The sequence below is a fragment of the Mirounga angustirostris genome, unplaced genomic scaffold (assembly GCF_029215605.1).
Source record: "Mirounga angustirostris isolate CCGP_5_RB_7025 unplaced genomic scaffold, mMirAng1.0.hap1 SCAF_12, whole genome shotgun sequence".
Lineage (NCBI taxonomy): Eukaryota > Metazoa > Chordata > Mammalia > Carnivora > Phocidae > Mirounga > Mirounga angustirostris.
In genome coordinates, this window is record NW_026991720.1 from 40949966 (window position 1) to 40975281 (window position 25316).

The 25316-nt window shown below is 39.2% G+C and overlaps 2 protein-coding genes across 10 annotated transcripts in view; one reads left to right on the forward strand and one right to left on the reverse strand.

Annotated features, from left to right (window-relative positions):
* MATCAP2 (microtubule associated tyrosine carboxypeptidase 2) overlaps positions 1-4411 on the forward strand; it is a 45075-nt gene extending 40664 nt beyond the window's left edge. For all 3 annotated transcript variants that reach the window (XM_045864421.2, XM_064575054.1, XM_064575055.1), the window contains one exon: positions 3399-4411. In XM_045864421.2, coding sequence (XP_045720377.1) covers positions 3399-3560 — 162 coding nt within the window. In that variant the 3' untranslated portion in view covers positions 3561-4411. The remainder of the gene's footprint in view (positions 1-3398) is intronic.
* The window catches only part of EEPD1 (endonuclease/exonuclease/phosphatase family domain containing 1), a 172617-nt gene that overhangs the window by 12921 nt on the left and 134380 nt on the right, over positions 1-25316 (reverse strand). For 3 of the 7 annotated variants that reach the window (XR_010406426.1, XM_064575050.1, XM_064575052.1), the window contains exon 9: positions 562-5237. The exons of 1 other annotated variant lie outside the window; for it this stretch is intronic. Coding sequence is in view for 2 of the 6 variants with exons in the window: in XM_064575050.1 (XP_064431120.1) it covers positions 5152-5237 (86 nt within the window). In the remaining 4 variants the exon portion in view is untranslated. Of the gene's footprint in view, positions 1-561; positions 5238-25316 lie in introns of those variants that run through there. 3 more of the 7 variants (XR_010406425.1, XR_010406424.1, XR_010406423.1) reach the window with 3 other exon arrangements.

Consider the following 25316-nt stretch of genomic DNA (forward strand, 5'->3'; position numbering starts at 1 on the left):
TTTCTGGCAAAGTAAAATGTTCTGGGTCCATCTTACACCTTTTCTATCCAGATCTCAGATGAGCTATTTCTCCAAGGAAGACTTGATTCCTTTTAGTGAAAATGGTATTTAGAAAACAGTGAGTACTAGGTGTGCTCATTACTCCTGGAATATTGATGCTTCTAGGTTTTCCCAGTGAGCAAATCATGTATTTGTTTTAAATCATAAGGGGATTCTAATTCAAATCAGACACTGCAAGTTTCTTTTACACCTCCCTTTCCATATGTGTATCTCCTTTCTCTTTATATGAGAACTGTGTTTTATGTTTACTCATTCTTTCCTATAATAAACTCAGGATGGTTTAAGAAACAGTGGGTATACAAAGAAATCAAAGAGGAAACCAAAAAAATACATGAAAACAAATGAATATGAAAACACAGTGGTCTAAAACTTTGGGGACACAGTAAAAGCAGTTCTAAGAAGGATGTTTATAGTGATACAGGCCTACCTTGAGGAACTAGAAAAGAACAAAGCTAGTAGAAAAGATCAATGAAACCAGGATCTGGTTTTTTGAAAGATAAACAAAATTCATAAACCTTTAGCCAGACTCATTAAGAAGAGAGGACTCAAATCAGATACGAAAGAGGAGAAATAGGATACCACAAAAATAGAAACATACAATCCTCTAAAACTGAATCAGGAAGAAGTAGAGAATTTGAACAGACTGATTACTAGTAATGAAACTACATCAGTAATAAATGAATTCCCAACAAACAAAACTCCCAACAGCTAGGACCACATGGCTCCATGGATGAATTCTAAATTCTACCAAAGAGTAAATATAATTCTCAAACTCTTCCAAAAACACAGAAGAGGAAAGAAAATTTCCAAATTCATTCTGCAAGGCCAGCATTATCCTGATACTAAAACCAAAGTCACTACAAAAAAAACTACAGGTCAGTATTTGCAAATCAGTCATGATACATCACATCAATAACAAAGAATTTAAAACCACATCATTTCAATAGATGAGGAAAAAAAAGTTTGACAGAGTACAACATCCATTAGTGATAAAAACCCTTGACAAAGGTTTAGAGGGAACATACCTCAACATAATAAAGGCCATAAATTAAAACCCAAGAGCCAACAATGAAAAAACTGAAAGCTTTTCAAAACTCCTCTAAGATCAGGAATGAGACCAGGATGTCCATTCTTACTTTTTTTTTTTTCAACATAGTACTAGAAGTCCTTGCTGTCAGACAAGAAAAAGACATAAAAGGCATCCACATTAGAAAGAAGTAAAACCATCAGATGACATACTATATATAGAAAACCCTAAGGACTCTACCAAAAAACTGTTAGAATAAATGAATTCAGTAAAATTACAGGATACAAAAATCTATTGCATTTCTATACAATAACAACAAAGCAGAAAAAGAAATTAACAATCCCACTTATCGTACTAAAAGCATAAAATACCTAGAAATAAATTAACCAAGGAGGTGAAAGACCTATATTCTGAAAACTAGAAGACACTGATGAAAGAAATTGAAGATGACACTAACAAGTGGGAAGATAACACTGTGTTCTTGGATTGGAAGAATTAATTTTGTTAAAATGTCCATACTACCCAAAGCAATATACAGATTCAGTGCAATACCAATCAAAATACCAGTAGCATTTTTCACAGAACTAGAATAATCAATCCTGAAATTTGTATGAAACCACAAACAACGTCAAGTAGCAAAGCCATCTTAATAAAGAAGAACTAGGTTAGAAGTATAATAACCCCAGATTTCAAGATATACTACAGAGCTATAGTAATTGAAACAGTATGGAATTGATACAGAAATAGATATATAAAACATTGGAACAGGATAACCTAGATCATTTAATTTATGACAGAAGCAGAGTACACAGTGGAAAAAAGACACTTCCTCAATAAATGGTGCTGGGAAAACTGGACAGCTGCATGCAAAAGAATGAAACTGGACCACCTTCTTACACCATACACAAAAATAAACTAAAAATGGATTAAACACCAAAAACCTAAAAGGAAACCTATACAGTTTATCTCTTGGACATATTTATGGATAGGTCTTGTCGGTTGAGGAAGGAAGAAGAAAAAATTAAACCACACCAGTATCAACAACAAACCTATTTTCATTACTTAGTGGTAGAAATACTCAAAATAATTTCAATAATAACTTAAAAATTAAAACCTAAGGGGCATCTGGGTGGCTCATTCAGTTAAGTGTCTGCCTTTGGCTCAGGTCATGGTCTTGGGGTCCTGGGATCAAGCCCCATGTCAGGCTCCCTGCTCAGCGGGGAGTCTGCTTCTCCCTCTGCTTGTGTGCTCTCTAATAGATAAAATAAAAAAATGAAAACTTATTAAAGTATAAATGAACATGATTTCTTTATTTAAAGCCTTTCTACTGAATCTTAATTTTTAGAACTTAAAGAGTTTCATCCATAAACTCAATATAAATACTTACAAGAGATTGGCTTCTTACCTAATTAAAAAAATAAAAATATAAAAGTAAAAAAAATACTTCTTACATAAGTAAAAAGATTTTATAGGATACTTGTTTACAAAGAGAATTTAACATAAAACAATTTTATTTCTGAAATTAAATAGAAATAGGAATTCAGTCTATAATCGTGCTGATTTTCCTAATTCAGTGATACGGTATTTATATTCTAGCTGTTTCCTGGGTTCTTTCATTTAGATTTAGTCAGGACATTTGTTTAGGTTTTAGTCTCTCACACACATGTATTAAGTTTAGTTATGTAAATTCTAGACAAACAGTATAGGTCCAAGATAGAATGTTAAATACTGACTTGATTTTTTTTTTTTTTTAAGATTTTTATTTATTTATTTGACAGAGAGAGACACAGCGAGAGAGGGAACACAAGCAGGGGGAATGGGAGAAGGAGAAGCAGGCTTCCCGCAGAACGGGGAGCCCAATGCGGGACTCGATCCCAGGACCCTGGGATCATGACCTGAGCCGAAAGCAGACGCTTAACGACTGAGCCACCCAGGCGCCCCTGACTTGATTTTTTTTTTTTTTATGGTCATGGTATGAGCAGGCAGAACAATACTTTTTTTTTTTTTTTTTTTAGTATGGGTGCAGAGGGAGGGGGGAGAGAGAGAATCTCAAGCAGGCTCCACGCCCAGAACGTGAGCCCAATGCAGGGCTCCATCTCACAACCCTGAGATCATGACCTGAGCTGAAATCAGGAGTCGAACACTTAACCTAATGTGCCACCCAGGTGCCCCAATACATTTGTATTTAATACAGTAAGGGAAAGGAAGCCATTGATTTTTGTTATTTTGCAGGTATTGAAGTAATGTTTCTCTTAAGACTTAGGGAAGAAATTACTTACATTTAAAAATTAACCCACCTTCCTTTTTTCAGGTCTCTTACGAAGATGTGGATCGCTTGAAAGGATTGGCAGTTATTGAAAACATGAGGGTCCCTCATTTCCTGCAGGACCATGGCCGATACATGGAACATTTAGAGAAGATTATGGAAGTGAATGAACTGACTGACAGGGAACTGAAAGATCTTATATATTAGTCTGCGTTCTGGCAGATGTAGCTAAGCTATACCTCTGTGTATGTTAGCACCGGCATATTGATAAAAGAAAAATGACTGTTTACATGACTTTTCTAAAGAACGATCTGCAGTATTCAACTGAATTTTTTAAAAAGGTTAAATACAAACCTTAAACGTTTCTATAGGCTGCAGGGGGAAGTTCCTCCTATTTTTATCTGAATCTCAACAGCATCCACTGAAAATACTACTGGTGAGTGTTTTTGAAGAATCTTGGCCAAATCAAGTGATAGGCTGTGTGGGCAGTAAGCACTGCTCCTTAGTGCTTCTGCCTGAGCACCAAGACTAGCCCCAACTATAGAGATAGGACAACACTGGACTTCAGACTCCCAAGATTATATTTTATTTGATAAGTGATTATAGTTCTCCTTTGAAAAATTAGTTTTGTTTTGCTCCCCAAAGCTAGCTGTATCTAAGGTTTCTTATTTCTCTTATATGTTAAGTAATGTTAAAAAGGGGAAAGGTAGTTTGAAAAGTTTTCATTAGTTCTTTATCTTCCACATTGTTTCACCTTATCAGTTTATAGGAACTAGAGAATTACCTCATTTTGTCCAGTTATTTCTCAACTAAACTTTATTTGCTGAAACATTATATACCTTCAAGATTTTAAGTTTTAGGGTCTTTCCCTCCCCATTCCTTTATATAAATGATAAGTAAAAGTTCCAGAAAGGTTTGTCTACATAAATTAAAACAGTTGGGGAAGAGAGAAGCTACTCCCCTTTTTATTAAATGGAGCGACTAGCAAGATACAAATAGATTAATGTAGTTCTTGGAGGCACCGGATACTGACTAGGTAGTGTCTACCATAAACTTGACCATGCTCTGAAAAATGGAATTCCTAGACATTGCTATTTGATAAACTGGCCTTGTCATGTTGGCTCAGTATATTTTATCGAAATCTTTGACTTCATTAACCCAATAATGACATAGTTTGAATTTCAAAAATGAGAATTCTGTTTTGCTGTATTTTCTCTGTTAAAAGCTTATACACCTAGCTTTGTATTATCAATTTCGATATATATTGGATATATATACTTGGGATCAAATGGTTCTTCAAACAACTTATTTGAATGATCAGGAAGAACACTGCTGTAAGCACCCCATTCAAAATTGCTACTGTAATTTTTACCCAAAGCTATCTTGAGTGTTTATCTTTACCTCAGTTCAGGCTTAAATATGGTGCTAACACTGGTAGATGCATACAGCAAAGTCTGGTTCACATTCATGCTAGGAAATGATTTTAGGAAATCTTACGCAGGCTAGGTTATGTGATTTTTCTCATTCACATATCTAGAAGGGCTTGCCTCAAAGAAGAATGTTGCAGCAAATAGGATATATTCTAACTGGCACCTGGTGGTTCTTGCAAAGCCACACATCTCACCTTTGGTAAGTAGCAGGCCAGGCCCTTCGGAGCATTAAAGGCACGCACACATGTGTCATGATGGCCGGGGTGTGGCCTGTAGATTCTGTGCAGGGTTGGGGCACATTGTGCCAACACTAACCAGATACTGGAAAACCACTCTTGACCCCTCCAGCATATTTCCTTGTAGCAGAGTCATCCAGTTTCAGCTTTGGTGTAGCATTTTCTAACTTCATCTTCAAACTTACCCAAGATGATTGTGAAAAACAGTGTTTTGTTAACTGGAATTGAAGTATAAACAGAAATGACCATATTTATGTCCTGTGATTTAAGCCCAAATGCTTATAAATTCAACATTTGTAGGCAATAACACTGTTAATCTTATGTTATGGTTTAAATGTAAAGGAAAATCACAGCAGCCTTAATATCCTGTTGGTAGGATTATTTACAATGATTCTAGTCCCTGAATTTTAAAATGATATTCGCTATCTGATTTGGAAAAGGAAACACTTGCTTGCCTTACTGCTTTGGTATAAAGACAAAAAGAAAACAGTGTTATCCAGACCAAAAAAAAAAAAAAAGACCTTAAATCACATTGATTGTCTTAAGATATTTTAAAAGTTAGCAGTGAACCAAAAATAGTTTCAGATTAGCAGAATACTTAAAGAGCTCTAAGCTTTAAAAGTTGGGATTGAAGATTTAATTAATGTTTATTCTCTTTCCTGAAAGAGCATTAAGTTCAGTTCTGTTCCCTTAAAATTGAAGTTTTAATAAACAGAAAATTATAGGAACAGTACTTAGAATAGTTGAAGGTTGCATTAATTTTAATAGTTACTTGGTATAAGCTGTTGAGGATTAGGATTTCATCAATTTTGTCCACCGTAATTCTAACATATAGTTGTATCAAATACAAAGTCTGATAAACTGTTAGATTTTCACATCAGATGGGATTCAAAGTAAATTGTTTGTAGACATAAATCCATAGTCTTCATTTCTTTATATTTTCACCTTTGTAAAAATGTTTAAAATTTGTATTTGTTTTGTGTGTATCTGGGCATTTTATGTTTAGCTATCGTAGAAAGAAGTAGCACTGAAGTTCTCAAATGAAGTATGTGAATATGTATGCATGCAAACTTCTGTTCTTTGAAAACTTAATTATATTTTTATTGTGGTATTTCTGCATTTTTATTGTGTGGTAATTATTGAAAAGTAGTTATTGGTCATGTTTGTTTTCTAATATCCTTATTTATAAGGAAATACTATATTTACCACACTCCACCCTTCCCCTGATTAGTTCAGCTTATACTCTAATGAGTTTAGGGAGAAGGGAAAAGGAGGGATAATTTTGTCTTAATTTACTGCGCTATTCATTGAGTAAACTTCTGTGCAGAATGTCCTGAGGAGTAGGATCTGTGCTGAGTCCTCTGCTGAGGAAGACAGAACTGTTCAGAGTCCAGTGAGGAAGAGTGGCACAGAATCACATTATAGCATGGCCAGTCGCATACACAAAAAGTGCTACCAAAAGATCATAAATTGTAATAAATGGGCCTGCTTGTGTGTTTGAATCACAGAGAGAAAGATCACTTGCAAAGTGGTTAGTGTCCATAATATTTTGTTTACCACTCTTTGCAAGGCTTGTGTTTGGAATCTGAGCAGCTTTAGCCCAGTAGACCAGATGTACAGCTGCTTGGGTCAAGGGCCTGGAGGCAATCCCTTGAGACCTCCAGCAGGTGCCCAAAGGAGCCAGTGCTTTACCCTTATTAGTCTTGGTCTTTGAATTTGAACCTTTACTTGTGAGACCTTGTCACCTCGCTTTGATTTCATCCATTTTTGTTCACTCTCATTCCAGTAGCTAAAGGAATTATGTCTTGAAACTATTGCTGGGATGTGAAATACCACTGTTTGTCAGCAAGCTATGGAATAGCTTTAAGAATACGTAGAATTTTGAGAACAGAGAGGGAGGACCATATGAAGAGGAAGCAAGAGGATGGCCATCTGCAAGCCAAAGAGAGATGCCTGGAATAGACCCTTCCCTATGGCCCTCAGGAGAGATCAAACATGCAAATACTTTTATCTTGAACTTTTAGCCTTCATAACTGAAAGGAATTGCACCTAGAGAAAGGACAAAGCAAAGACAGCAGAAATTTTACCACTGAGAAGAGATGACTGAACATTTCCTCTTCCCAGCCACTCAGTTAGCCTTACTAAAGAAGTGATGTCAGCAACATGGCTGAACAAGATGTCCCTCATTTGTGCCCCCTCCCCAGCCTCCCACCAATGATTTGGCATCGATCCATGGACAGAAATGCCTTTGTGGGACTTTGGGATCCAGCAGCATATAACAAGCAACCCAGGAGGAATTTTGCCCACCCTTGCATTCTGTAAAAAACATACAGACCTAGGTCCTGGCTTGGACCCAGCAGTAGCCTGTGAACAAGCTTCGGCCCTTCTCAGCAGCAGTCCGCAAACCCCTAGAAAATACTAAATCATCTTAAGCGGTCACCCGTGGACAAGAGAGACCTTGTATAAGTCCAAGTTTCCAGCAGAGAAGTTTTAGCATACCACTGGAGCAAAAAAGTATGTTTAGATGCATTAAAGAGGAATAGTTTAGACTTATCACTCCTCCCTCAAGGTGGAACAACTCAAGGCCAAGAGAGGTCTCAGCCTGTGGTTTCTCCTGGGGGGGGCTAAAGGGGGAAGTGAGAGTGAGTGAGTGCCCAGCTTCCCCAGCTGTGCAGGATGCCACCTAAGAGGCCCATTTCACTGTGGTCCCATCCAGAGTACTGAACCATGAGCTATGTGACTAGGGGGTGGAAAGAAGCTGGGAGAGTAGAAGATACGACTTTTGGAGGTCATTAAAAGGACATAGAATCTACTAACTGCTTCACAGCCTCCATTAAGCTGGCTCATGAGCTGCTAAGGATACCTTACCCATGGATCTCCCTGAGTAGTCTATGGGAACCCCCCAATGCTTCATGTAACTAACACACACGCACACCACACACACACACACACACCACCACCACCCCACCCCACCCCCCATGGCTGGCTCTCTCTGTGCACTCCCAACAGGGTTGAGAGCATATTTTGGCAGAGGGTAGTGAGCATGTGCAAAAAGCCAGCCCAAATTCATGGGCCAGAGAGGCCACAAACTTGAGCTTTAGCCCTACCCTTGGGAAAGCAAAAGGAAGACTGTCAGCACTGAACCTTGTCCGTTGCAAAATTGAGAAGGCATACAAGCTTAAGAATTCTGCCACAAGAGGTAGCAAGACGCATGGAGCAGGCATATCCATAGAAAGTCACAGATTCTCTACCAGAGCTGACTGAAGGTTGTTTTTTTTTTAAGATTTTCATGTATTCATTTTTAGAGCACACATGTGAGTCGGGGGGAGGGGAGAGGAAGGGAGCGAGAGAATTCTTAAGCAGACTCCCCGCTAAACACGGAGCCCACATGGGGCACAATCCCAGGACTCTAAGATCATGACCTGAGCTGAAATCAAGGGTCTGATGCTTAACTGACTAAGCCACCCAGGCACACACCCAAAGGTATTTCCTGAAAATAGTAAAGATAGGAGGTGACTGCTACTTCAAATACAAAGACAATGCAAAACTCTAAGGAACATGAGAAATCAAGGAAACATGACACCACCAAAAAATGATGATAATCTAGTAACCGAACCCAAAGACATGGCGATCTGTTTACCTGATAAGGAATTCAAAATACCTGTTTTAAGGAAGCTTAAAGGCACAAGTGAGGTACAAGAATACACACATGAACAAAATGAGCAGTTTAACAAAGATATCATAAAAAGGACAAAGCATACTCTGGAATAGAAGAATAAAATGAATGAAATGAAAAATACAATAGCACCAACATCAAAGGATCAAGCAGGGGGAAAAAAAATCTAAGAAGATGGGAATTTTGAAATTATCCAGTGATGGGAGAATAAAGAAAGAATGAAAAAGAGTGATGAAAGCCTATGTGATCTATAGGATACCATCAAAAGAAATAATTTGCAAACTATTGGACTTGCAGAAGGAGAGAGGGAGAAGGGAGAAGAAAGCTTACTTTTTTAAAGAATAAGGCTAACACACACAAAAAAGGCTAAAAACTTCCCAAACCTGAGGAGAAATTTGGATATCCATAATCATGAAGTTCATAGGTTACCAAACAATCTCAGAAACCTTCTCCAAGACACAATAAAACTACCAAAAATCAAAGAATCTTAAAAGCAGCAAGAGCGGAGAAGCTTGTAACTTAAAGAGAACCCCATACTGTTGTCAGATTTCTCAGGAGAAACGTTACAGGCCAGGAGAGAGTGGGATGATATATTCAAGTGCTGAAAGAAAAAAAAAAACTGCTGAGCGTCAGCCAAGAAGATGGCTGAATAGGAGGACCCTAAGCTCACCTTGTCCCATGGATACAACTACCTAATACAACAACTAGATAGCATTCATATCAGTGTGAATAACCCAGAAAATGGCCCAAAGACTGGCAGAACAAACTCCACAACTAAAGGCTAGGAAGGGGCCGCATCAAAGGAGGTAGGAAGGGCAACAATGCAGTCGGGGAATGAAACAAACAATGGCCATCCACTGTGGGGAGGGAGCTAGTGACACAGAGAAGGGCAGAAAACAGACTTTCACACTGGGGAGCCCACGAATGGGGAGGATGAATCTCCATAATATCTGCCTTTGAAAGTAAGAGGGGCCTTTCACAGTTTGGCATTGTGGACATTGCTGCTATGAACACTGGGGTACATGTGCCCCTTCTTTTCACTACATCTGTATCTTTGGGGTAAATAGCCAGGAGTGCAATTCCTGGGTCATAGGGTAGCTCTATTTTTAACTTTTTGAGAACCTCCACACTGCTTTCCAAAGGGGCTGTACCAACTTGCATTCCCACCAACAGTGTAAGAGGGTTCCCCCTTCTCCACATGCTCTCCAACATTTTTTTCCTGCCTTGTTAATTTTTGCCATTCCTACCAAGATGTACTTCAACAGACGAATGGATAAAGATGATGTGGTGCATATATACAATGGAATATTACTCAGCCATCAGAAAGGATGAATACCCACCATTTGCATCGACATGGAAGGAACTGGAGGGGATTATGCTAAGGGAAATAAGTCAAGCAGAGAAAGACAATTATATGGTTTCACTGATATGTGGAACATAAGGAATAGCATGGAGGACATTAGGAGAAGAAGGAAAAATGAAGGGGGCGGGAATAAGAGGGGGAGACAAATCATTAGAGACTATGGACTCTGGGAAACAAACAGGGTTTCAGAGGGGAGGAGGGTGGGGGGATGGGTTAGCCAGGTGATGGGTATTAAGGAGGGCATGTATTACATGGAGCACTGGGTGTTATACACAAACAATGAATCATGGAACACTACATCAACTAATGTGTACTGTATGGTGACTAACATAACATTAAAAGAGAAAAAAAAGTGAGAGGGGCCAAATTTCAGGAGTTCTTAAAACCAGTGACTTAAAGCCTGGAATTTTAAAAATCTTTGGGCTCAACTCTGGGAGAGCCTTGAGGGTATCAGGAAGCTGAGTCCCTGCCCTTAGCTCAACAAACAGCTCATGCAGATACAATATAGAACCAGTAGTTTGAAACATGCTGGGGGCAGACAGAAGGGAGAGTGGTTTGCTCATCTCAGAGCATGGCTGGACAAACAGATCACAGGGAAACTCCTCCAGGGACAGAGGAGCTAGCAGGTGTCATTTGCCTCCTACACCCCCCCCAACCTCCCCCACCCCCACATAAACAATGGACACCTGCAGGAACCAGTACAGTGCTGCCACTCATTAGCTAATTTGCTTACACCAAGCCCCACCACCCCTGCTTCAGCAGATCTGCCCTTCCTAGTCTAGCTTGCCTGAGTTCCTGCACTGTAGGTCCTCCAGAAGACCTGCACAAACTGCCAATACTACATCTCCAGACCTGCGTGTCTTGTGGAACCTCAGTTCTCGTAGTGGTGGGAACAGGTCTCATTTTACAAGATGATCTCACCACATTAAAATGTTAAATGTTGAAATGTGCCCCACCCCTGCTGGTGACCAAACACTGCCCACAATAGGCAAAGACAGCCTCTGCAGACAACTGGAAGAAGGAAAAAGAGGCCAAGACTCAACAGCAGAGCACATGCAACACACATAGGTGACACTCCCTCAAGTGCCAGGCCCTGGGGAATAGGACACTACACTGCACGACACTACAAGACCTCTCCTTCATAAGGCTATTATCATGAAGAGCAAGAGAAGTAGCTGACTTTTCTAACACAAAGTCAGACAAAATGGGGAGACCAAGAAACATCTCCCAAATGGAAGAACAGAACAAAACCACAGCAAGAGACCAAAGCAAAAGAGATATAATATGCCTGATAGAGAACTTAATGATCATAAAAACACTCAGGGGAATGGAGAAAAGAGTGGAGGAAATCAGTGAGATCCTTAACACAGAGATAAAGAAGAACCTATCAGAGATCAAGAACACAGTAAATGACATTAAAAATACACTTGATGGAATAAATAGGAGGCCAGATGAAGCAGAGGAATGAATTAGTGACCTGGAAGAGAGAGTAATGGAAAATAACCAAGCAGAGCAAAGGAGAGGAAAGAAAATAATGCAAATTGAGAATAGTCTTAGTGACTCCAACAAATGTAATAACTGCATTATAGTGTTCTCAGAAGAAGAGGAAGATAATGGGGCAGAAACTTTATTTGAAGAAATAATAGCTGAAAACTTCCAAAATCTGGGGAAGGAAACAAATATCCAGATCCCGAAGGCAAGGTATTTCCCCAAAAATTCAACCCAAGGAGGTCCACACCAAAACACATAGTATTTAAAATGGCAAAAAGTAGTGATAAAGAAAAAAAAATTTTTTAAAGCACTAAGAGAAGAGAGTTACATACAAGGGAACCCTGATAAGACTATCAGCTGATTTTTCAGCAGCAACTTTGCAGGCCAGAGGGGGGTTGCATGATACATTCAAAGTGCTGAAAGGGAAAAAATCTGCAGCCAAGAATACTCTACCCAGCAAGATTATCATTCAGAATAGAAACAGAGATAAAGAGTTTCTCAGACAAGCAAAAACTAAAGCAGTTCATGACCACTACACCAGTAAAGGGGAGTTTTTGAGTGCAAAGGAAGACTATAGAGTATGAAAAGTAAAAAACACAGAAACAGTAAAAATAAATATTTCTATAAAAGAAAATCAGTCAAGGGATCCATAAAATAAAAGGATGTAAAATATGACACCATATGCCTAAAATGTGGGGTGGGGGGGGAGAGGAGTAAAGAATGGGTTTAAACTTAGCAACCATCAACTTCACATAGACTGCTATATGCAGAAGATCTTATACACAAACCCAATGGTAACCACAAATCAAAAACCAGTAATAGAGGGGTGCCTGGGTGGCTCAGTCGTTAAGCGTCTGCCTTTGGCTCAGTTCATGATTCCCAGGGTCCTGGGATCAAGCCCTGCGTCAGGCTCCCTGCTCATTGGGAAGCCTGCTTCTCCCTCTCCCACTCTCCCTGCTTGTATTTCCTCTCTTGCTGTGTCTCTCTCTGTCAAATAAATAAATAAAATCTTAAAAAAAAAAAAAAAACAGTAATAGATATGCAAAGAATAAAGAGAATGGAATCCAAGTATACCACTAAAGAAAGCCAACAAAGCATGAAAGAAAGCAAGGATTAGAGAAAAACCTGTAGAAACAATCACAAAACAGGTAACAGCAATAAATACATATCTATCAATAATTATTTTGAATGTAAATGGACTAAATGCTCCAATCAGACATAGGGTGAGAGAGTGGATTAAAAAAAAAATAAGACCCATCTATATGCTGCCTACAAGACACTTATTTCAGATCTAAAGACACCTGTAGATTGAAAATGAGGGACTGGAGAAACATTTATCATACACACGGATACCAAAAAGAAAGCTGGGGTAGCAATACTTACATTGGACAAAACAGACATTAAACAAGACTGTAACAAGAGACAAGGGGTGGGGGGCGCCTGGATGGCTCAGTCACTAAGGGTTTGCCTTCAGCTCAGGTCATGATCCCAGGGTCCTGGATCAAGCCCTGCATCGGGCTCCCTGCTCAGCGGGAAGCCTGCTTCTCCCTCTCCCGCTCCTCCTGCTTCTGTTGCCTCTCTCGCTGTCAAATAAATAAATAAAATCTAAAAAAAAAAAAAAAAAAGGATACAAAGAAGGACACTATATAATGAGAGAGAGGACAATCCAACAAGAGGATATAACAACTGTAAATACTTATGCACCCAACATTGGAGCATCCAAATACATAAAACAATTAAAAACAAACATAAAAGAAATAATAATAAAATAATAGTAGGGGACTTTTAACACCCCATTTACATCAATGAACAGATCATCCGAGTAGAAAATCAACAAGGCTTTGAATGACACACTGGACTAGATATATTTAACAGACATATTCAGAACATTCCATCCTAAAACAGCAGAGTACATTCTTTTCAAGTGCACATGGAACATTCTCTAGAATAGATCACATATTAGGCCACAAAACAGGTCTCAGCAAACTCAAAAAGATCAAAGTCATACCATACATCTTTTCTGACCACAGTGGTATGAAACTAGAATTAACCAGAAGAAAAAATTTGGAAAGAGCACAAACACATGGAGGTTGAGTAACATCCTATTAACCAATGAATGGGTCAACCAAGTGATCAAAGAAGAAATAAAAAATTACATGAAAATGAAAACACAACAGTCCAAAATCTTTGGGATGCAGCAAAAAGTGGTTCTAAGAGGGAAGTTTATAGAAATATAGGCCTACCTCAAAAGGAAGAGAAATCTCAAACAACCTAGCCTTACATCTGAAGGAGCTAGAAGAAGAAACAAAACCCAAACCCAGCAAAAGGAAGGAAATAATATCAGAGCAGAAATAAATGATATAGAAACTAAAAAAACAGAACAGATTGATGAAACCAGGAGCTGATTCTTTGAAAAGATCAAAATTGATAAACCTCTAGCAAGACTCATGAAAAACAAAGAGGACCCAAATAAACAAAATTACTAATGAAACATGAGAAATAACCACTAACACCACAGAAATACAAATAATTGTAACAGAATACTATGAAAAACCTATATACCAACAAATTGGACAACTTAGAAGGGATAAATTCTTAAAAATATATATAACCTGCCAAAACTAAAGCAGGAAGAAGTAGAAAATTTGAACAGACCAAGTACCAGCAATGAAATTGAATCAGTAATCAAAAAATTCCCCCCAAAAAACAAAGTCCAGGAGCGGATGGCTTCACAGGCAAATTCTACTAAACATTTAGTTAATACCCATTTTTTTCTCAAACTATTCCAAAAAATACAAGAGGAAGGAAAACTTTAAAATTCATTCTATGAGGCCAGTATCATCCTGATACCAAAACCAGATACACCACAAAAAAGAACTATAGGCCAATATCTCTCATGAATATAGATGCAAAAATACTCAACAAAAAATTAGCAAACTGAATCCAAAAATACATGTAAAAAATCATACACATTATCAAGTCGGATTTATTCCCAGAATGCAAGGGGAGTTCAATATTCCCAAAACAATCAACGTGATACACCACATCAATAAGAGAAAGATTAAAAACCATATGATCATTTTGATAGATGCAGAAAAAGCATTTGACAAAGTACAATATCCATTCATGATAAAATCCCTCAACAAAATAGGTCTAGAGTCATACCTCAACATTATAAAGCCCTTATATGAAAAACCCACAGCTAACATCATCCTCAATGGGGAAAAACTGACAGCTTTTCCCCTAAGGTCAGGAACAAGACACGATGTCCACTCACCATTTACTCAAAGAGTACTGGAAGATCTAGCCACAGCAATCAGACAAGAAAAAGAAATAAAAGGCATCCAAATTGGTAAGAAAGAAGTAAAACTTCACTATTTGCAAATAACATGATACTGTATATAGAAAACCCTTCAGACTCCAACAAAAAACTATGATAAATGAATTGAGTAAAGTCACAGGACATAAAATCAATGTACAGAGATCTGTTGCATTCCTATACACTAATAATGAAATAGCAGAAAGTGAAATTAAGAAGAAAAAAAACCCATTTACAATTGCACCAAAAACATTTAAATAGGAATAAACTTAACCAAAGAAGTGAAAGACCTGTACTCTGAAAACTATAAAACACAGATGAAAGAAACTGACGACAACACAAAGAAATGGAAAGATATTCCATGCTCTTGGATTGGAAGTAGAAACATTGTTAAAATGTCTACCAAAAGGAACCTACAGATTTAATGCATTTTGTATCAAAGTACCAATAGCATTTTTCTCTGAACTAGAACAAATAATCCTAAAATTTGTACAGAACCACAAAAGACCTAGCCAAAGCAATCTTGAAAAATAAAAACAAAACTGGAGGTATCACAATTCCAGATTTCAAGTTATATTATAAAGCAGCAGTAATTAAAACACTATGGTGGGGTGCCTGGCTGGCTCAGTTGGAAGAGCATGTGACTCTTGATCTTGGAGTCATGAGTTTGAGCCCATTGGGTGTAGAGAGTACTAAAAAAAAAAAAAAGGGAGGGGAAAGATGGCGGAGGAGTAGGGGACCCTATTTCAACTGGTCCCCGGAATTGAGCTGGATAACTACCAGACCACTCTGAGCACCCACGAAACCAGCCTGAGATGTAAGAAGATCTGGATCTCTACAAACAGAATATCGCAGGCAGTTGGTTTTGAGGTACGAAGCAGAGAGCCGTGATCCTGCGGGCAGATATCAGAGGATAAACGGCGGCGGGAGGGTGCCTGGCCGTGGGGATCCTACACCGCAGTGAGTGACAGCCTCGCGCGCTGCGGACGGGGCACAGACTCGCAGACCGGTGGCATCGGGAAAGAACTTTAGGGCAGCCCCCAGGGTGGAAAACCAGACCGGCGGGGTCACGCGCACGTGAACTGCACCCCCCCCCCGAAAGAAACCGGAGTGACGGTCACGCGCATGCGAACTGCAGCCTCCGAGACAGAAACCTGGTGCGCTGGGGTCGCGCCGGTGAACTGCAACCCCCGGGGTGGAAACCCCGAGCGGCGGAATCGCGCGCACGTGAACTGCAGTCCCCGGGACAGAACCCCAAGCGGTGGAGTCACGTGCTCACGAACTGGGAGCAGCTAGCGGTTTTAGAAGCACAAAGGGCAGAGACATGCCCCGACCTGGAGGCAGGACTGGGAGCGCTGCGGAGGGGCGCACACCCCAGGATGCTGCAGTTTATAGCAGCACGGACAGAAATGGAGACGGTGTGGCCTGGAGAGCTCGCTGAAGAACAGACTGAGGTCTCTCTGCTCTGAGGCAGAGGGTTAGAAACGGTCTCTTCTGCTCTGATTCGCGGAAGAGAAGCAGAAAGCCACCAGGGAAAGGCGCCAGAGAACAAAAGCCCCAAAGACTGATTCCCACTGAGCCCATCCCCCACCACAGGGGTGCAGGGCAACTCCGCCCAAACAGGGTTGCCTGAGTCACAGCACGGCAGGACCCTCCTGCAGAAGACAGGCTGGGAAAACAAGAGGCCAGCAACCCTAAGGTCCCAAGAAAACAGGTGCATCTTGCTTGGGTTCTGGTCAGTAATTTGGACTCTATACATTCCCTCAAACACCCATCAACAGAATGACTAGGAGGAGGAGCCCCCAAAACAGAAAAGACTCAGAGATTATGACTTAGGCTGCAGATTTACAAATGGATGCAGACATAACCAAGATGTCAGAGATGGAATTCAGGCTAGCAATTGTGAAGACAATGGCTAGAATGGAGAAATCAATTAATGGCAACATAGAGTCTCTAAGGGCAGAAATAAAAGGTGAATTGGCAGAACTTAAAAATGCTATCAATGAGATCCAATCCAATCTAGATAATCTAACAGCTAGGGTAACTGAGACAGAAGAGAGAATAAGCGATCTGGAAGACAGTATAATAGATAAAAAGGGAAAAGAGGAGGCCAGGGAAAAACAACTCAGAATCCATGAAAATAGAATCAGAGAAATAAGTGACACCATGAGGCGTTCCAATGTCAGAATAATTGGAATCCCGGAGGGAGTGGAGAGAGAGAGAGGGCTAGAAGATGTATTTGAGCAAATCGTAGCTGAGAACTTCCCTAATCTGGGGAATGAAACAAACATTCGAGTCCTAGAGGCAGAGAGGACCCCTCCTAAGATCAAGGAAAACAGGCCAACACCCCGGCATGTAATAGTAAAACTTGCAAATCTTAGAACCAAGGAAACCATCTTAAGGGCAGTTAGGGGGAAGAGATTCCTTACGTACAGAGGGAGGAACATCAGAATAACGTCAGACCTATCCACAGAGACCTGGCAAGCCAGAAAGGCCTGGCAAGACATATTCAGGGTACTAAATGAGAAGAACATGCAGCCAAGAATACTTTATCCGGCAAGGCTTTCATTTAGAATGGATGGAGAGATGCAGAGCTTCCACGACTGGCAGAAGTTGAAAGAATATGTGACTACTAAGCCGGCCTTGCAAGAAATATTAAGGGGGGTTCTATAAAAGGAGAAAGACCCCAAGAGTGATCTACAACAGAAATTTACAGGGACAATCTATAAAAACAATGTCTTCACAGGCAACATGATGACAATTAATTCATATCTTTCAATAATCACTCTCAATGTGAATGGCCTAAACACTCCCATAAAACGGCACAGGCTTGCAGATTGGATAAAAAGACAGGACCCATCCATATGCTGTCTACAAGAGACTCATTTTGAACCTAAAGATACATCCAGACTGAAAGTGAAGGGATGGAGATCCATCTTCCATGCCAGCGGACCTCAAAAGAAAGCTGGGGTAGCAATTCTTATATCAGACAAATTAGATTTTAAACTAAAGTCTGTAATAAGAGACACAGAAGGACACTATATCATTCTTAAAGGGTCTATCCAACAAGATCTAACAATTGTAAATATCTATGCCCCCAACATGGGAGCAGCCATCTACATAAGCCAACTCTTAACCAAAATAAAGAGTCATATTGATAACAATACGTTAATTGTAGGAGACCTCAATACTCGACTCTCAGCAATGGACAGATAATCTAAGCAGAAAATCAACAAGGAAACAAGAGCTTTGAATGATACATTGGACCAGATGGACCTCATAGATATTTACAGAACATTCCACCCTAAAACAACAGAATACTCATTCTTCTTGAGCACACATGGAACTTTCTCCAGAATACTCCATATACTGGGTCACAAATCAGGTCTCAACCAATACCAAAAGATTGAGATTATTCCCTGCATATTCTCAGACCACAATGCTCTAAAACTGGAACTCAATCACAAGAAAAAATTTGGCAGAAATTCAAACACTTGGAAGCTAAAGACCACTCCGCTCAAGAATGTTTGGGTCAACCAAGAAATCAAAGAAGAACTTAAACAATTCATGGAAATCAATGAGAATGAAAACACATCGGTCCAAAACCTATGGGATACTGCAAAGGCAGTCCTAAGGGGGAAATCCATAGCCATCCAAGCCTCACTCAAAAAAATAGAAAAATCCTGAATTCACCAACTAACTCTACACCTTAAAGAACTAGAGAAAAAGCAACAAACGATGCCTAAGCCATGCCTTAGAAGAGAAATAATTAAAATTAGAGCAGAAATCAATGAATTAGAAACCAGAAACACAGTAGATCAGATCAACAAAACTAGAAGTTGGTTCTTTGAAAGAATTAATAAGATTGATAAACCACTGGCCAGACATCCAAAAGAAGAGAGAAAGGACCCAAATTAATAAAATTATGAATGAAAGGGGAGAGATCACAACTAACACCAAGGAAATAGAAACAATTATTAGAAATTATTATCAACAACTATATGCCAATAAACTGAGCAATCTGGATGAAATGGAGGCCTTCCTGGAAACCTATAAGCTGCCAAGACTGATACAGGAAGAAATTGACAACCTGAATAGGCCAATAACCAGTAACGAGACTGAAGCAGTGATCAAAAACTTCCCAAAAAACAAGAGTCCAGGGCCTGATGGATTCCCTGGAGAATTCTACCAAACATTCAAAGAAGAAATAATACCTATTCTACTGAAGCTGTTTCAAAAAAAGAAACAGAAGGAAAACTTCCAAACTCATTCTATGAGGCCAGCATTACCTTAATCCCCAAACCAGGCAAAGACCCCATCAAAAAGGAGAATTTCACCGATATCCCTGATGAATATGGATTCCAAAATCCTCAACAAAATCCTAGCTAATAGGATCTAACAATACATTAAAAGGATCATCCATCATGACCAAGTGGGATTTATCCCTGGGATGCAAGGGTGGTTCAACATTCGCAAATCAATCAATGTGATAGAACACATTAATAAGAGGAGGGAGAAGAACCATATGGTCCTCTCAATTGATGCAGAAAAAGCATTTGACAAAATACAACATCCTTTCCTGATTAAAACTCTCCAGAGTATAGGGATAGAGGGAACATTCCTCAAGCTCATAAAATCCACCTATGAAAAACCCACAGCAAATATCATCCTCAATGGGGAAAAGCTGAGAGCTTTTCCCTTAAGATCAGGAATACATCAAGGGTGCCCACTCTCACCACTGTTGTTCAACATAGTACTAGAAGTCCTAGCAACAGCAATCAGACAACAAAAAGAAATAAAAGGTATTCAAATTGGCAAAGAAGAAGTCAAACTCTCTCTTTTCGCAGACAACATGATACTTTATGTACAAAACCCAAAAGACTCCACCCCCAAATTACTAGAACTCATCCAGCAATTCAGTAATGTGGCAGGATACAAAATCAATGCACAGAAATCAGTTGCTTTCTTATACACTAACAACGCAACTGTAGAAAGAGAAATTAAAGAAACGATTCCATTTACAATAGCACCAAAAACTATAAGATACCTCGGAATAAACCTAATCAAAGAGGTAAAGGATCTATACTCTAGGAACTACAGAACACTCATGAAAGAAATTGAAGAAGACACAAAAAGATGGAAAAATATTCCATGCTCATGGATCAGAAGAATAAACATTGTTAAAATGTCATGCTACCCAGAGCAATCTATACCTTCAATGCCATCCCGATCAAAATTCCAATGACATTTTTCAAAGTGCTGGAACAACCAATCCTAAAATTTGTATGGAATCAGAAAAGACCCCGAATAGCCAAGGAGATGTTGAAAAAGAAAAACAAAGCTGGGGGCATCACGTTGCCTGATTTCAAGCTATATTACAAATCAGTGATCACCAAGACAGCATGGTACTGGCACAAAAACAGACATACAGACCAGTGGAACAGAATAGAGAACCCAGATATGGACCCTCAACTCTATGGTCAAATAATCTTTGACAAAGCAGGAAAAAACATGCAATGGAAAAAAGACAGTCTCTTCAATAAATGGTGCTGGGGGGCGCCTGGGTGGCTCAGTTGGTTAAGCGACTGCCTTCGGCTCAGGTCATGATCCTGGAGTCCCAGGATCGAGTCCCGCATCGGGCTCCCTGCTCGGCAGGGAGTCTGCTTCTCCCTCTGACCCTCCTCCTTCTCATGCTCTCTGTCTCTCATTCTCTCTGTCTCAAATAAATAAATAAAAATCTTTAAAAAATAAATAAAAAAAAAAAAATAAAATAAAATAAATGGTGCTGGGATAATTGGACAGCCACATGCAGAAGAATGAAACTCGACCGTTCTCTAACACCACTCACAAAGATAAACTCAAAGTGGATGAAAAACCTCAATGTGAGACAGGAATCCATCAAAATCCTAGAGGAGAACATAGGCAGTAACCTCTTTGACATTGGCCACAGCAACTTCTTTCAAGATACATCTCCAAAAGCTAGTGAAACAAAAGCAAAAATGAACTTTTGGGACTTCATCAAGATAAAAAGCTTCTGCACAGCAAAGGAAACAGTCAACAAAACAAAGAGGCAACCCACAGAATGGGAGAAGATATTTGCAAATGACACTACAGATAAAGGGCTGGTATCCAAAATCTATAAAGAACTTCTCAAATTCAACACCCAAAAAACAAATAATCAAGTCAAAAAGTGGGCAGAAGAGATGAACAGACTTCTCTGAAGAAGACATACAAATGGCTAACAGACACATGAAAAAATGTTCATCATCATTAGCCATCAGGGAAATCCAAATCAAAACCACACTGAGATACCACCTTACACCAGTTAGAATGGCAAAAATGGACAGGGAAAGAAACAACAAATGTTGGAGAGGTTGTGGAGAAAGAGGAACTCTCTTACACTGTTGGTGGGAATGCAAGTTGGTACAGCCACTTTGGAAAACAGTGTGGAGGTTCCTCAAAAATTTAAAAATAGAGCAACCCTATGACCCAGCAATTGCACTACTGGGTGTTTACCCCAAAGAAACAGATGTAGTGAAAAGAAGGGCCATATGCACCCCAATGTTCATAGCAGCAATGTCCGCAATAGCCAAACTGTGGAAAGAGCCGAGATGCCCTTCAACAGATGAATGGATAAAGAAGATGTGGTCCATATATACAATGGAATATTACTCAGCCATCAGAAAAGATGAATACCCAACTTTTACATCAACATGGATGGGACTGGAGGAGACTATGCTAAGCAAAATAAGTCAAGCAGAGAAAGTCAATTATCATATGGTTTCACTTATTTGTGGAACATAAGGAATAACATGGAGGACATTAGGAGAAGGAAGGGAAAAATGGGGGGCGGGGAATTGGAGGGAGAGATGAACCATGAGAGACTATGGACCTGAGAAACAAACAGGGTTCTAGAGGGGAGCGGGGAGGGGTGATTGGTTAGCCCAGTGATGGGTATTAAGGAGGAAACGTACTGCATGGAGCACTGGGTGTTATACGAAAACAATGGATCGTGGATCACTACATCAAAAACTAATGATGTATTGTATGGTGACTAACATAATATAATAAAATTAAAAACTAAAAAAAAAAAAAAAGACAAAAACAAAACAAAACAAAAAAGCAAACAAAAACAAAAAAACTTTAAACACCACCACCACCACTATGGTACTGGCTTAAAAACAGACACATAGATCAATGTAACAGAACAGAAAGCCCAGAAATAAACCCACAATTATATGGTCAATTAATCTTCAACAAAGAGGGCAAGAATATACAATGGGAAAAAGACAAATGGTGTTGGGAAAACTGGACAACCACATGCAGAAGAATGAAACTGAACCACTTTCTCTCATCATACACAAAAATAAACTCAAAATGGATTAAAGACCTAAATGTGAAAGCTGAAACCATAAAAATCCTTGAAGAGAGCACAGGCAGTAATCTCTCTGACATCAGCCATAGCAATATTTTCTTAGATAGGTCTCCTAAGAGCAATAAAAACAAAAATAAACTATTGGGACTATATCAAAATAAAAAGTTTATGCACAGTGAAGGAAACAATCAACAAAACTGAAAGGCAACCTACTGAATTGGAGAAGGTATTTGCAAATGCATCTCCAACAGAGGATTAGTATCCAAAATATATAAAGAACTAACATAACTCAATACCCCAAAATCAAATAATCCAATTAAAATGGGCAGAAGACATGAACAGACATTTCTCCAAAGAACACATATAGACAGACAACAGACACATGCTCAACATCACTCAGTATCAGGGAAATACAAATCAAAAGTACAACGAGATATCACCTCATTATCAGAGTGGCTAAAACAGAAAACATAAGAAACAGTGTTGATGAGAATGTGGAGAAAAAGGAACACTGGTGCACTGTTGGTAGGAATGCAAATTGTAGAAATGTAGAAAACAGTATGGAGGCTACTCAAAATATTAAAAATAGAACTACCCTATGCACTACTGGGTATTTCCCCCCAAAAAAACTAATTCAAAGGTATACATGCACCCCATGTTTATTGCAGCATTATTTACAATAGCCAAACTATGGAAGCAATGCAAGTGTCCATTGATAGACAATTGGATAAAGAAGATTATATTATTCACCATAAAAAGGATGAAATCTTGCCATTGGCAACAGCATCAATGGAGCTAGAGAGTATAATGCTAAGCAAAATACGTCAGAGAAAGACAAATACTGTATGATCTCACTCATATGTGGAATTTAAGAAACAATACAAATAAGCAAAGGGAAAAGAGCAAACCATGAAACAGACTCTTAACTATAGAGGACAAACGGATGGTTACCAGAGGGCAGGTGGGTGGGGGTATGAGGGAAATAAAGGAATGGAGATAAAAGAGTACACATATCATGATAAAAATATGATTTTTTAAAAGATGTATTTATTTTAGCGAGACAGCGGGGAGGGTGGGGCAGAGGGAGAGAGAAAGAGAATCTCAAGCAGACGCCCTGAGCATGGAGCCCAGCGCAGGGCTGGATCTCATGACCTACTGAGCCACCCAGGCACCCCCAAAATAAAATGATTTTTTTTTAAAAGATTTTATTTATTTGACAGAGAGAGACACAGCGAGAGAGGGAACATGAGCAGGGGGAGTGGGAGAGGGAGAAGCAGGCTTCCCGCCGAGCAGGGAGCCCAACGCGGGGCTTGATCCCAGGACCCTGGGATCATGACCTGAGCCGAAGGCAGACGCTTAATGACTGAGCCACCCAGGCGCCCCAAAAATAAAATGATTTTTAAAAGAAGAAAGAAAAATACCTGCCAACCAAGAATACTATCTGTCAAAATTGTTCTTAAGCTATGAAAGGGAGATAAAGACTTTCCCAGACAAAAGTTTAGGGAGTTCATCACCACCAGACCTGCCTTACAAGAAATGCTTCCATTCACAATCCCGAGAGAATATTTTTGATAATTTGATTCTAGAGCTCTGTTAGAAAATACATGAAAATATTAAAAGCATATATTCTTTTTTTTTGAAGATTTATTTGAGAGTGAGAGAGAGAGAGCACGAGCCAGGGGAAGGTGAGAGGGAGAAGCAGACCCCCCACTGAGCAGGGAACCCGACATGGGGCTCAATCCCAGGACTCCGGGATCATGACTGGAGCTGAAGGCAGATGCTTAACCGATTGAGCCACCCAGGCGCCCCAAAAAGCATATACTCTTTGACCCAACAGCTCCACATCAGGAATTTGTCTAATGTATATACTATCAAGTATTTATCTACTGTATATACTATCACATGCACTTATCCATCACATATACGTTGCATATATATACAAGGATATTCACCACAACATTGTAGTAACAGAGTGAAAATAACCTTAAAATTCATTAGCAAGGAACTCGTTAAATGACATATGTTAAAATTATATAGCCTACTTAAAAGTTAAATTAAGTAGACTGGTAAGTATTGATGCAGATTTTACATAATTGTAGAACAAATCTACAAAATCTGTTTTTCAGTAAAGAGCATGTTTGCAGGACAGTGTTTATAGCCTATTTTTAAAAATGGGATGGGAGAGGAGTGGTATGTATATGTACAGGTACATACACACTTTTATAGTCACATAATATCTCTGGTAGGCTACACAAGAAACTGGTAAGAGTGGTGATATCCAAAGAACTGGGGATCACAGGTAAGAAAGAGACTCATTTTTACTGCATACTCCTGTTTGGATTTTTTCTACCATATGCACATAATATCTTCAAAAATTTTCTTGCCTTTTTGAGGGCCTATTTCATGCAGTATGAGTATTAGAAGCCTAGGTTTACTCAATCACTATTTTTAATTGTTTTACATAGTGAATATTTTTATTCAAAAATGAAATAAAGGTATACAGCAAAGTCTCCTTCCTACCCATGGCTCCCATCCCTGTAGTTCTTCCCTAATAGTAGAGATAAGTACTATTTTTCAGTTTATACTGTTTATGCGTATATAAGCAAATGCAAACATATATATTCTCCTTGTCCTTCATCCTTTATTACAAAGACAAATTACTATTATATACACAATTCTTTTTTTTTTTTTTTTTTAAAGATTTTATTTATTTATTTGAGAGAGAGAGTGAGAGAGAGAGAAAGCACAAGAGGGGGGAGCGGGAGAGGGAGAAGCAGGCTCCCTGCCGAGCAGGGAGCCCGATGCGGGACTCGATCCAGGGACTCCAGGATCATGACCTGAGCCGAAGGCAGTCGCTTAACCAACTGAGCCACCCAGGCGCCCTATATACACAATTCTTTACACATGACTATTTTTACTTAGTAACATACCTTAGAACCAAAGTTACAACCCACAAAAGAAAAAATAGAAAGAAAGAAAAATAGACTGGAGATCTTACAAAATCAAATACTCTTGTGCTTCAAAGCCATCAAGAAAGTGAAAAGACAGCCCACAGAATGGGAGAAATTTTTTG